At 32.2% G+C, this 14,549-nt stretch overlaps 1 protein-coding gene across 5 annotated transcripts in view; it reads left to right on the forward strand.

Moving 5' to 3' along the window:
• LOC108738717 (venom dipeptidyl peptidase 4) overlaps positions 1 to 14,549 on the forward strand; it is a 102,025-nt gene that overhangs the window by 40,060 nt on the left and 47,416 nt on the right. The window contains exons 1-2 of one of the 5 annotated variants that reach the window (XM_018472263.1): positions 7,913 to 8,112; positions 8,167 to 8,334. The exons of 3 other annotated variants lie outside the window; for them this stretch is intronic. In XM_018472263.1, coding sequence (XP_018327765.1) covers positions 8,269 to 8,334 — 66 coding nt within the window. In that variant the 5' untranslated portion in view covers positions 7,913 to 8,112; positions 8,167 to 8,268. Of the gene's footprint in view, positions 1 to 7,912; positions 8,335 to 14,549 lie in introns of those variants that run through there. One more of the 5 variants, XM_018472262.1, reaches the window with a different exon arrangement.

Genomic DNA, 14,549 nt, shown 5'->3' on the forward strand with positions numbered 1-14,549 from the left:
TTTTTTGTTTTCCTTTTATAACAAAATTTGAAAACTATTAAAAAAATTATTATGAGTCATTTGGCCCGATTTGAGCCGGCAGGCTTGCACCCCGGGCCAGTCCGGCCCTGAACATCCTATGTTTTGCTCTCATGATACAGTAGCATTGTTTATGTATTCTTGTATCAGTTGTATTGAGTTATATGTTCGTTCGACATTAATGAGTACTTATTTTGTAGATATACAATTTCACATTGTTTTTTTTTTGAGAACCGTAATATTATAATTTATTTGTTCTAAATCATCGTTATCAAGATTGCCTGAATTTAATTCCAGTTTCCAAAAAGTTTAGTAGTCCTCTATTAGTAATAAAATGGGTAATTTATGCGTATTGTTGTTCAAAAAATGCTTTCGAATAATTAAACTGTTGGTTCATTTTTTACTTTCTCCAAATTCATATTTTATAACAGCGGCAGCATCCAGTAACTTTAAATACGATGAGTGTAATGAAGAGTGATTGACCCTATTGGTAAGCTCTGCAATTGATTTTTCGATTATCAAATCTATATCATTAAATGCACTGTGTAGTTTTTTTAAACAAGGACCTGTTTTTGTACTTTTCCAGTTGTTTTTCTGATTGTTTATTTCATATCATGGGCTCGCTAGTTTTTGAACAAAACGATTCTGGGTTTACGAATAAGTATACTACAGCTGCATGTTTACATGATAATTTTCCAGCCTTGCAACTGCAAAATGTTTCTTTTACAGATCTTTCTGGGTGAAGCTACAAAAGAATAAAAACAAAATGATCTTACTTCTAAAAAAGTTACTATCTTTACAAATATTCTATTTGATGAACCTAAACAATTAACAAAACATTTTAATCAAATAATTCAGAAATTAACTTTTATCGTAACTTTATAAATGTTTCCTTTTTTTTTATTCTTTAAACAAAGCCTACTAACGAAAATCGTTATGTACAAATCTTTCCGACACATCACCGGCATGAAAACGTGGCAATAATTTCCAACTTTTGACCTAAAACTGTTTCAATGATAATTTCCACAATCAGTACATAAAAAAAATGTAAAATTGGTTTAATGCTATTACGAAACGCGTACATTCCTATGGGTTTGCATGTAAGGACATGAATGAGCAATCGCAATATTTAAAATGATGACCATAAGGCACTCGTGTTTCGCGGGCAAAATATTTACGTATCGCATGGCGTTTCTTTGGTATTTCTTTGAATTCTACTAATTATAAGCGTATCAGTGACAAATGACGCTCCCACTTTGTACTGCTGCATTCCTTCACGTTCCTTGTCTTCGGTCCCTTACTGGCGGCGCAAGTCGGGCATTTCCTGCACCAGTCTTCCACATCGCTCCTAATTCGTGCCTAACAAAATCGCTCGCCTACCTTCCCTAGAGTCTTCATAACCCCGAAATGCCGTTCGCCATGGACTGCTTCTAAAACTTCTGAAATTGTTTCCTTCAGAAGTACCACTTGGAACTTGTTTCTGATTCCATCTGGATTTTCCCACATTCTTTTCAAAATGCCGTGGTTCAAGTCAAGAAAAGTCCACTGCTCCCAATAACTTTTCGTTGTTTGACTTAGGTGGCTTACATCTGCCCNAGTTCATATACAAATTTCAATATAAATGTTATTCGAATATTTTTTATTACATCATTTGTACATTTTAGGTAAACAATAAATTTTTAAATATCTTTAACGATTCAGGTACTTGGAAGGCAATCTTCTTCCACGGCTAAAAGAATTTGGCATTCCAGAAGAGGAGTCTTCTTTTTCAGCTTTGAGAAAATTCGTTCACGTCACTTGAGTGCAAGTTAATGTTAAAATAAATTTATACACAATGCTTTTTTTTGTTTTCCTTTTATAACAAAATTTGAAAACTATTAAAAAAATTATTATGAGTCATTTGGCCCGATTTGAGCCGGCAGGCTTGCACCCCGGGCCAGTCCGGCCCTGAACATCCTATGTTTTGCTCTCATGATACAGTAGCATTGTTTATGTATTCTTGTATCAGTTGTATTGAGTTATATGTTCGTTCGACATTAATGAGTACTTATTTTGTAGATATACAATTTCACATTGTTTTTTTTTTGAGAACCGTAATATTATAATTTATTTGTTCTAAATCATCGTTATCAAGATTGCCTGAATTTAATTCCAGTTTCCAAAAAGTTTAGTAGTCCTCTATTAGTAATAAAATGGGTAATTTATGCGTATTGTTGTTCAAAAAATGCTTTCGAATAATTAAACTGTTGGTTCATTTTTTACTTTCTCCAAATTCATATTTTATAACAGCGGCAGCATCCAGTAACTTTAAATACGATGAGTGTAATGAAGAGTGATTGACCCTATTGGTAAGCTCTGCAATTGATTTTTCGATTATCAAATCTATATCATTAAATGCACTGTGTAGTTTTTTTAAACAAGGACCTGTTTTTGTACTTTTCCAGTTGTTTTTCTGATTGGTTATTTCATATCATGGGCTCGCTAGTTTTTGAACAAAACGATTCTGGGTTTACGAATAAGTATACTACAGCTGCATGTTTACATGATAATTTTCCAGCCTTGCAACTGCAAAATGTTTCTTTTACAGATCTTTCTGGGTGAAGCTACAAAAGAATAAAAACAAAATGATCTTACTTCTAAAAAAGTTACTATCTTTACAAATATTCTATTTGATGAACCTAAACAATTAACAAAACATTTTAATCAAATAATTCAGAAATTAACTTTTATCGTAACTTTATAAATGTTTCCTTTTTTTTTATTCTTTAAACAAAGCCTACTAACGAAAATCGTTATGTACAAATCTTTCCGACACATCACCGGCATGAAAACGTGGCAATAATTTCCAACTTTTGACCTAAAACTGTTTCAATGATAATTTCCACAATCAGTACATAAAAAAAACGTAAAATTGGTTTAATGCTATTACGAAACGCGTACATTCCTATGGGTTTGCATGTAAGGACATGAATGAGCAATCGCAATATTTAAAATGATGACCATAAGGCACTCGTGTTTCGCGGGCAAAATATTTACGTATCGCATGGCGTTTCTTTGGTATTTCTTTGAATTCTACTAATTATAAGCGTATCAGTGACAAATGACGCTCCCACTTTGTACTGCTGCATTCCTTCACGTTCCTTGTCTTCGGTCCCTTACTGGCGGCGCAAGTCGGGCATTTCCTGCACCAGTCTTCCACATCGCTCCTAATTCGTGCCTAACAAAATCGCTCGCCTACCTTCCCTAGAGTCTTCATAACCCCGAAATGCCGTTCGCCATGGACTGCTTCTAATACTTCTGAAATTGTTTCCTTCAGAAGTACCACTTGGAACTTGTTTCTGATTCCATCTGGATTTTCCCACATTCTTTTCAAAATGCCGTGGTTCAAGTCAAGAAAAGTCCACTGCTCCCAATAACTTTTCGTTGTTTGACTTAGGTGGCTTACATCTGCCCACGAACGTCTTCAATTTCCGGCTTCTTTTCATCTCATTATTGGGCTAATATTTTCGCCCTTCCTCTGGTCTTCGATTAATGCCTTATTTTCCCAGGATTTCTCAAGCTGAAAAGTGATTTATAACAGATCAATGCCAGTTCTTTCCTCTTCTCCACAATGAACAATGTTTTCAGTTTTCCACACAAGGTCTTCGGGAAAGTGCATCTGCGTTGCCGTATTGTTTGCGTGGGCGATGCTCGATGTCAAACTCATAGTTTTGAAATCATTGTAGCCATCGTGCAGTCTGTCCTTTTGGAGTCTTTAATTGTAGTAGCAACTTCAAAGAGGCGTAATACATTCTTAAGATGAATTTCCGTCCGTACAGGTATTTGTGGAAATGTTGGAAGGTTTTAACCGCGGCCAGTAGCTCTCAACGAGTGATACAATAGTTTCGTTCTGGTTTTGAGAGAGTTCTACTAAAATACACAATCGCCCTTTCCTCTACTTCTTGTACATGGGATAACACATCACCTAACCCCACATTACTATCGTCGGCATCAACGATGAAGGGTTCGCACGTCAAGATTGGAGCTCCAGAGGGTGTAATCTTCAGATGTTTAAATGGTTTTTGACATTCGGATGTTCACTGGAATGAAACTCCATCTTCTGCAAGTCTATGTAGTGATTGGCTCATACCGAAGGATCATCACGAACTTAGAAGTTTTCTGGAAATGTCACGTATTTATTGCTTCATATACCGCTTCCATTTTCTGTTGTATTTCTTCCTGAGTTGCTTTCAATTCTTCTTTCATTTTTTTCTTGAGCTATTTTCAATTCTTTTTGTTCTATTTTCATATCTGCTTCCATTTCTTCTTGTCCTGCTTTCATTTCTTCTTGTCCTTTTTCTGGCATCACTGCCATTAATGCTTTTATTTGTTCCTCCGTTTTCACTTCAGTAGCACTGGTCGTAACAAGCATGTAATATCTGGATTTATTCTAGAACGTTAAATAATGGTCTTCGATTTTAGTAATGTTATTCTTTTCTTCGCGAGCTTTCCAATGATGTATGGCTTGTCCAGATAAGTAAAGATAAGTAAAAATTTCTATAAACTTCGATGGAACTCTTTGATGACGTCCGATTTGTTCTTCTTTCTTCAAGAGCTTTCCAGCGATACTAAATTTGTTAGGGTTTCTCGCAGTCAATGGAAACTTCCAGAAATGTCGATGGAAGTGTTTGATAACGTCAGATTCTTTCTTCTCTCTTAGAGAGCTTTCCAACAATATATCACTTTCTCGCAGCCAATGGAAACTTTCAGAAAATTGACCGATGAACGCTCTGGAATATTCGATGAAATTCTTCAAAATTCTCCTCCTCCAATCCTCTTAAGTCTTCTTCCAGTCCCACTCATGACACCAAATGTCACGTATTTAAATACCTTTTCAAACTTTTATACTTCTATTTGACTATTTTCTGTCTAATTAACACTCCTATTATTATTTATCATATCAATTTTATCAATTCACCACTATGAACGCTTTGTCTGGACATATATTCCAACTCCCAGCAAATCTGGTGATTTGTAAAATTCTTTAAGCAACCAAACATTTAAGTGAGTAAATATAAATTTTCAATCATTTTAATATGTACCTCGTGTGTTCTTGTAATTGTTTAATATCAGTAGCGGTAAGTACAGTTCTCTATTTATAAATTACTGTTTAATTTTTAAAACCTACAACTAAAGTCTACCAACAGCCGAACTGAGCCCGGATATTATATATACTCTCGATTAAGGGCAAAGATGGTAATAACAAATCTGTCCCGATGGATTTAGCGTTAAGAATGTCGACCCAGCAAGTTTGTTTAAGGTATCATCATTTCGAATCAAAGGGCAGCTATACTTTTTTTGTTATATTATTCGACTAGCGGTAATCCTCACAAAACGTGTCAACCTATTCTTCTATGTAACCAAACCTACCAGCGACGACTATGAGCTGATCGATATATGATTATCTCGGCCTGTTCCCTCTTGACTAGTGATAAGTTTTCTCAATCTCTGTCGTCCTTGTTGATCTTATCAATAACTTTGTAGATGCATCCCTCTTTGTCTCTAATTAAAACCTAACTTGATGTTGTGTAATTAATTCCATTTGTGTTCCTTGCTGAGTTGGATCGCGTTTCTCGTTGCTTCTTTCGAACATTCCCAAAAAAGCTTCCGGGGTCTACCGAACTTCGCCTGATGCCGTACTAGACCATTTAACTTGCGGAACAGCACTGTCTTGCGCACGCAGTTTGATCGTTTGTCCATTCTGTATTAATACTTTTCTCTGGAAACTTCTGGAAAAGTCCAAATGTCTTTATGTTGGTATAACTTTCTCCATGGGTAACTTAGTAACTCTCCAATGGCAATACATAGTTTCTGATTGTTTGACAAAAGATTACTAGGCTGGGAAATTTTCTGGGTATTGTTCTACTTATTTCAACGTTCAACAGGAGCGAAATCTTGCCTTTCTCAGTGCAACCAAACCTGATACTTCCTATTCCGAGTTCGACTTTTGTCCCACTGGATCGACCCTGACTAGTTTTCACCAACACCTAACATGTAGATAAGTGCAGTGACTTTCTCTTTCAATGCTCATGTAATAGATCATGCGGCTGCTTGAGTGTAGAAAGTAGTCAGTGATGACTTTTTTCATCAAACTTCGTAAGTAATTTCAACGGATCGGAATACTCTTGCTTCAAGTCAGTACTTTCTTTAATAACAGTTATGCTATTCTACTTCTTACCGTTCTTTTCTGATACGATTTTGTTAGGGAACTTTTCCTTTAGCTGTCCCATCTGTGTATCCATTTCTTTAATTTGACAAACTTGAGCCAATTTTTCGTCGATTGTCCGCATGTCCAAAACTGTCTCAGTAATTCTGATTTTAATGTAAGCTCCTTTAGCATTTTTAATGTTCTAGCATTTTAGTGGATTTTTTCTTTTTTCTGATAAACCTCTTGCATTTTCAATTAATTCTTGCTTCATTCTTTCCTCCAATTTCTCTACTGCATCTTGAATTTTCATTTAGTTTTTTTAATTTATATATAGAAAAGAAGACTGTAACCTGGAAATAATAAAATAACTAAAAAGACATACTCCAATAACCACAACTACTTATTTAAAAAACTGCAGACACGTGTTTCACTCATTCTGCGCGGCGCATGCTCATAATGTGAATGAATCTTCATTTTCCATTCTTAATAACAATAATATTCAATAATTAACACTGAAAATCAAAATATTTAATTACTAAACTGTCAGCATGGGTGTTTGAGCAAAAAAAATTAACTTGTACTATTTGTTTTGAAGAATTTCTGGACCATCTTCATCAAAAATTAAAAAAAGAAAACCATGGTACCATTCGAAAGAGAATAAAATTTTGCATAAGGCTATGGAAATACATACAGGGTGTTCCATTTGAATAATGGATTTACGATTGTTTGAAGTTAACCTAATCCGTCATTAAATATCTAACATTCTGTATGCAATTAAACTACTTTGAAAATATGGACGGGAAGCTATCTCTCCTGAGAATATTGTTGCTCCAGTTTTCTTACTATAAAATAGGCACGCCTTTTCGCTACCGACAACTGCTCTGTGCTACCGTTTTTTAAAAAAATTAATATCTCAAAAACGATTAAATTTTAGAAATATGAGAGCCTTATGAAAGTCTACCTAAAATCATAGGTAGAATTCTAAACCGTCGCAATATACAGGGTGTTCCATTCAAAATAACGAAGTTGATGTCAACATCCGGTATAACCGGAAGTGAAGTGCTATATAGATGTCGTTATTTTATTTGAGGAGAGCGTACCCAATAACGCCATTATACAAATTCTAAAACTTTAAATCGAAGTACTTTCTGAAATATTCTAATAGGTGGTTACTTTGAGACACCCTGTATTTATAATTTTAAAGAGTGCATGAAAGAAGTCTTTATATTTGTTTTTTTCGCATAATTCATAACAATAATTAACGAAGCTAATTGTAAAAGAAACAGCGTATCCACACAAACTTCATAGAAAGTATTTTCTGTAGGTCGTCAATTAGAGAAAATATGCATTCTACCGCAGTTATTTTGAACTACCCTGTGTATGGTCACCCTATCTATTTTAAAATGTTGGTTGTATTTATTTATATTGACTTTCTACAGTACACTAAAAATTAATTAGAAATATTAATTCTAATTGTTCTACTAATTAAGTAAATACATACAAATTATGTCAAATATCATCCTGCTAACAATAGTTCAATCGATTTTACTGAAACATAATGTTCCCATTATTTTTACTATTATATAACATATTATAGAAAGATCGGAATAGTTAATTAGGAGAAGGGATATCACTAAGAAGCACCTTTGACTCAAATGTCAATCCCCACTTAGTATAAGCGTCTATGTATTCTTGATCGGTACGACCCGTAACAATAAGTAGCGAGTATGTGGTAGAATTGTTGCGGCATTGCTTGTAACAATCATGATGTGATTATTACAGTACAATAAGTAACGTACAATTTGTTTTACTTTTGTTAGCACATTTTTCTGACACGAAATAAATAGGTACTTTACAACGATAACGTTAACGGGAGTTTTTGTAATGTGCAATACGTATGCTAGTGTGTAGGTAATCCAGCTACATTTCCTTTAAAGTGGGTTACAAGTAGAAAGTTTCAGAATTTTATAGTGGCCTTGTATTAAAAGTATGTTCAGCGGTCAACAATCGGGTAAATCTTCGTACTGATATTTAATTAGAGTGACAACAATATTCAATCTAAGATGACCAGTTATCAAGTAAATTCAACTAATGGAACTTCAAATTTAGAAATCGTTCATAGTAATCAGGTAATTGTTATTTTATTAGTTTTTATAAATGGGTATTCTGTAGGCAAGTTGTACCTACAATTAGTACTTTCAATCAAAAAATTTTTTGCTANGAATTTTTGTAAATTAACATTATAAATTACATAATTTTAAGGTGCTTAAATGTTGGATGAAAAATTATATTATTTTTTATAAAAAATGTTTCAACTAAGCTATCATAATGAGGAATAAAAAACAACTGCACTTAACCGGTATCGACAGTGTTTATGTAATAAGCGGTTATTTTTTTATATGAATCTTGTCATACCTATAAACCCATACTAAGTTGCTAATAGTACAATACTATAACGTTAATTTAAATTACTATAGTCCACATTCAATATCTTACAGTTAACTATATGTAATAAATCATAGTATTGCAGAATTACCACTTCATTTTGAATACTACATTATGAAAATTTCTTTCAAAAAATAACTTTTTATCAATTTATAGGGCTTAACATAATCTACGGCCATCAGTCTAATTTAAATATACTTTCCAAAAGTAGAATTTTCCCGTTTATAAAACAAATAAAACTGCATATTTTTCGTTTCTGTTGACTAATAATATTAGAATACCAACTATTTTATCTCATATTCATTAATTTTGGCTCTAATGGTTTTGCAATATGAGCATAGTTTATATGTTCTAAACTTCTAAATAAAATGAAACTTTTGTACATTTTACTGAAACCTATCAATTGTCTTCATAATAATTTAGAAAACGTTTCCTTTCGAATGCAGCTTTATTAAGAAGCATGATTCGCATTAAACAGTCTTCTTTAGTAATTCGTTCAGGTAACGATGAAAGTTATTCTTTCGTACAAATTCGTTGGCTTACTGCTAATGAAAGTGTCTGAAGTCCTTTTTTTATATTTTGTCTATTTTATCAAATATCTGTGAATGTTTCATACTTCATAAGTTTGGCACATGCTATCTGTATGTCTTCTGACTACAAACAATGACCACAAGAATTTTTTAACATACACTCTTTTATAAAATGAAATAAACTAGTATAAAATAAATGTTGTCCCATTTTCGCATTTTCTAATGTATATCTCAAAATGCACATGCATTCTCATTCTAATTTAACTCGGATGTCACATATTTCTTCTGTTGATATCTATGCAACTTTGCAATTTCGTTAATACTACATAATAACTTCAAAATAAACGGTAGTTACTAATTATAAGCTTATTTCCTGTTAGTGCTAGTGCTTGAGATGATGTTAGCAGTATATTCGATTACAAAAATAATAAGAATGCAAATATTAAAAGGAAGGGTATTGATAAGCTAAGAAAATTGACCCCAATATGACAAAAAATTTAAGTAGACTTTTTTTTATATTTTTCGGAAAATACAGGACACTGTACTTAATACTACTACAAATTACTAATTTTTCTTAAAAAGAACAATTGACAAACTAGAGTAAAAATTACTTTTTTTTGAATCGTACGCTTTTATACTACATTACGAGTTTTTTTAAACATAAGCGTATTCTTTTAGCATTTTGATTTTTGTTTTTTTAAATTTGCTGTCGTCTAAAGTACAATATGTTAAAAAATCATCATGCTAAAAAAATGCGCTCATAATAAAATAAAACATTTTTTATGCATGAGCATTTGTCATAACTTATAATTTATTGCATGCTAAACCTACAATGGTAAGTTTGATTCAAAATATCTTATAATGTTACATACTAATTTGAGTGGTGTTTAAAAAACAATAAAAGATATTTTTGGAAGATAGTATTTTTATTACGTATAAGGCTTATGCTATTCAAACAACAAAATTTTAAGTTTCTTAAAGGGGTCACTTTTCATATCGATACCCCTCCCTTGCGGGTGATTTGTTGATAATTCACGGCAAATTATTATTATATTTTACAATTCCACAGAACCTTTGATATATTGCAATAAAATGTTACTGGTTTCTTCCGTCGATGAAAGTTTCCTCCAAACATTGTTATAGCAAAAAAGAGCTTTTTTAATTGTGCATAAAAAGTTATAAAACATTGGAAAAACCATGTAAATATATCGGCACAAGTCTAGCTATCATTTTACCTGTAGGTACATACAATAGATAAAGCAAATACCGCTCGCTCATTTACTAACCATCACGAAATCTTTAAAACAGTAAAACCACAGTTTAAAAGGTTACGAATCGAATAAACATTCTTTTACTTACTTCAGTCCGTTTGTAGTTATATTATCTTGATGTAATTACGAATGTTGTAGTTAATTAAATGACCTTTTTTGCGTATTACCTAGTTTCATTGAAACTTAAAAAAAAACTTATTCACAATAAAATTGAATGCTATGATGCACTTTTAATAAAAATTAATTTCAGAATATTTAAGAAAATAACATAAGATGACAAATCAGTTTGCTAAAATTGAACTAGTAAAAAAGCCAAGCTAAATTAAATTACCTTTAATGGGTCATCATTGACCCAACCGTACATTGAATTTAAAAGTGGCTAACAAATAAAACAATTGTTGGAATTGACCGCTACTGTATGAAAGGTAGTCGTATTAATTTTTGTTTAATGAATAAAACGCTTTCAAACTTTCACTTAATTTATTAATTACATTACCATTATTTCAGCGTATAATGCCATCTTCAGACGAATTGAGTAGGCTTACAAACTGCCGGTTAAATATTAAATTTCAAATTTATAGTTAATGTCGAGACAAGAATTTACGAAAAATACTTAATTGAAATTGATGAAGCATTTTTATGAATAAAAAATTTTTACCGAGGGAAACACTTGGCGAGTTTCACAATGTTTATTTCTTCTCTGAGAATTGTTTGGGTCCTCGTAAATAGAAAATAATAAATATTCCAACAGAGACATTGCAAATTTATTTTACATTCATGGGAAGTGTGACAGAATTGCAAAAGGAAGGAATAGGTGGAAATCTTTTAGAATTTATAAGTGTAAAGAGAATCCGGAACAAATTTATGATTATAATAAAGGCGATAAAACTATTATGTTGGAAATTTTTGAATACAATCCACTTTATACTGTGCGAAAAAACTTAAGTACAGTTTTTATTATTTTAAGTTAGATTCCTAACCGTTAATTTTAGTTTTTTATGTCTTTTTCCGGGGTGGGATCAATTAACTAAACAATTTATTTTCTGTTATATTTCGGTTTATTTAAATCATCTTGAGACTTTTTGAATTAAAGTTTTAAAAAATTACCTAAACATTCAAAAACAAGACAATGTATTTTACCGAGAAAGAACGTTTACATTTTAAGTTAAAATCTGTGTACAAGTAGTAATACTTCAAAAAATCAAAAGAATCGAAACGTAACAGCAAATAAACAATTTGTTTAATTAATTGACCGCCGCTCTGGAAAAAACAGTAATGTTTTTTATTATGATAATAAGATGCTCTATTCTTTTTCACTCGTAACGGACAAAGAACATCACCCAACTAAAAATCTGAGACACATTACAATTCAAGATGTTTTACTAAAAGATCAAGAATTCCAGGCATGAATGAATCACGCATTACTTACATATTACTTCTTAATAATACCTGTTTAATTTAATATGTTTCTTTTTTACTACTTCCATTGACGTGGTAAAGTACAGTGATTTATAAAAACCATAAGACGATAAAATCTAAGAAGTGTTTGAAGCATTTTCTTGCAAGTAAATAGTTTAATTTAATACATAACCTTCCTGAGTTTGATAATCCCTAGTCTTAAAAGTACAGCAAGAAAGAAATATTGTTTGGGTTTAACCTACCATAATCTAACCTACCATACACACCTAGGTGTATGGTATGTAAATATTTCACCCACCTCATTGGGGCTTTTTCTACCCTACTCAACCTAACAACGCAAACTAACATAGCCTAGGTTAAATAGGATAGGTTAGATTATGATGGGTAAAAGTACTACAAAGATTGACTGTCACAGACGTGAAATTAACATACAAGACTGTTTATTTGTTTAAAACACCTATTTTTTCATGTATGTTTTTCATAATTGTGTCATTTTAAGCCATTTCAAAAAAAAGCCGTGATACTGATATTTTACCATAAAATTAAATACCTACCTTATATGATATCATGCTCGTATGTAGGGCATTCGTTAGAGCAGTTAATCAAACCAAGTCTTATTTATTGAAACATCAGTTTAGCATAATCCTATTGTAATAAAGACTCGCGTCCGCTGTATACAAATATGTAGCAGGTACGCGATATCACTAAATATACTTAACAGCAGCATACGAAGCGTCATACGTTACCGTAAAATTGGAAAATATATAAACCGGCAACATCTACTAAACACACTGCACGACAGCGCTGACAAATAAAATGCAAACATGCATGATCACGAAAACACGCACTTTCCCCACTGTTAAATAAATGCATTCTTTGGTTAATACGTTAGTACATTAAATATTGAAAAAGAAACTAGTAAAAAATTAATGAACGTACCTGTACAGTAACGTCTACTGGTTCAGTGAGGCTTGTTAAAAATTGTTCCATAAAGCAAGGCGATTATTCCCATGGGCTGCTATGCAGTATTTTTAATCTGGTATTGCATATATTTCCGGATTTTAGGGTGACGTATGATTGTAGGAGTGGCTTGCTCTAGTGTTAAATTTATTTAGTAATAGGGCCGAAGTTGATTCGGAAATAGCAGACGTTCCAGACTAACGCGACAGTTATGTACAAGATCCATAATGCTTTAAAATAAAACCTTACATTCTATGATCCTAAACATATCCCTCCAAAATGAAATGAAATGAATGAAATAAATCTACCGTCTTTGCATAAGTGATGAAATTAACGCCTTTTGTCGTAGTGGCATTAAGTTTTCTTATAACAAGTAATTTCGTCGGTGGACTTCCTTCAAAATAATGGTCCCATGTGGCACCTTCGGCTGAACCACAAGTGCCACCATTTAGTTTGAAAGTACTTTCATTAAATAGATACCTTAAAACTACATGAAATTCAAATCGATAGCTGTTCTTGTTTTTATGAACAAATTAGAACAACCACTCTGTATATTTTTTTATTACTTAATTTCCTGCAATCCTGTTATTCATATTTACATGCCGCCACTGTAGGTTTTATGTAAATGTTTAAACAGCAATAAAAATGTTTTTGGTTAAAATTTTATTGAAGGAACATTTTTTCTTTTATTTTCATTCTTGATGTGTTTGTATTATTACTTATACATCTCGTTTCTGACTTTCTGGTCGTCCTTGCATTAAATTTAGTCGTTGCTATCCTCTTAATATTCTAATGAATGCGAATTTTATCGGATTGTTAATCAAGAAACCTATAAGCTGAGGTTAAAATTAGCGCAGCCCTTGTAAAGGCATTTTTATCTTACATCAATTCATTCAAATTTATTGCAGTAGGACACGGGTAATAATAATTATCACTATAAGGAAGTTATTAGCAGGAATTTTCTACTGTCGTATAGGTTTGTATGTGTTTACACATTAGGACGTTTCAATAATTCAGTTTATTACTTCAAATGCATTATATATGTACACGTCTACTATTATATTATAGGCTGATATTATGTATTGTAGATATTGGAACTAGTTGAAATGATTTAACGAAACGGACAAAACGTAGTAGATGGTATGCAATATTCATTTAATACACGTACACATATCTACATACATAGTCACGAGTCTCTACACTACGAAAGGTATACGTATTTATCATTGAATCTATCGATTATTATTCACCTTAATAAATATTCAAATTCAATTGCATGCCTTCCACATAAGGAATACTATGATTCAGCATTTAATATTCAGAGAGATACTCTTAAATATTTTGCGAAAATGTGAGAAGCTGATTAATTGGCAAGGATGATATTTGTTTATAAGCATGCACATTAATAGAAATGGACCCGGTTTGGATCTGGTACCGGGTAATTCTACCAGAGAAATAATAAAAAACAACACCAATAAAAAACAATTGTGTGGTTTTATGAAACCACGATGCAAATGAATCTTTTCGGATTGTAGGCATTTAACTGTAAATTTTTTGGAAAATTATTCGATTTAGGGTATTAAAATTAAAATCGCGTTCTTAATCTTATCTTAATGATTGGAAAATGGGAATGATAATGGGAAATCAATAGTAGACAAGATATCCAACTGTAAATTTTAATTTCAATCTGCGTATGAGAGTACGGAATACATAATAAAT

The sequence above is a fragment of the Agrilus planipennis genome, unplaced genomic scaffold (genome assembly GCF_000699045.2).
Source record: "Agrilus planipennis isolate EAB-ADULT unplaced genomic scaffold, Apla_2.0 scaffold207, whole genome shotgun sequence".
NCBI classification, from domain to species: domain Eukaryota; kingdom Metazoa; phylum Arthropoda; class Insecta; order Coleoptera; family Buprestidae; genus Agrilus; species Agrilus planipennis.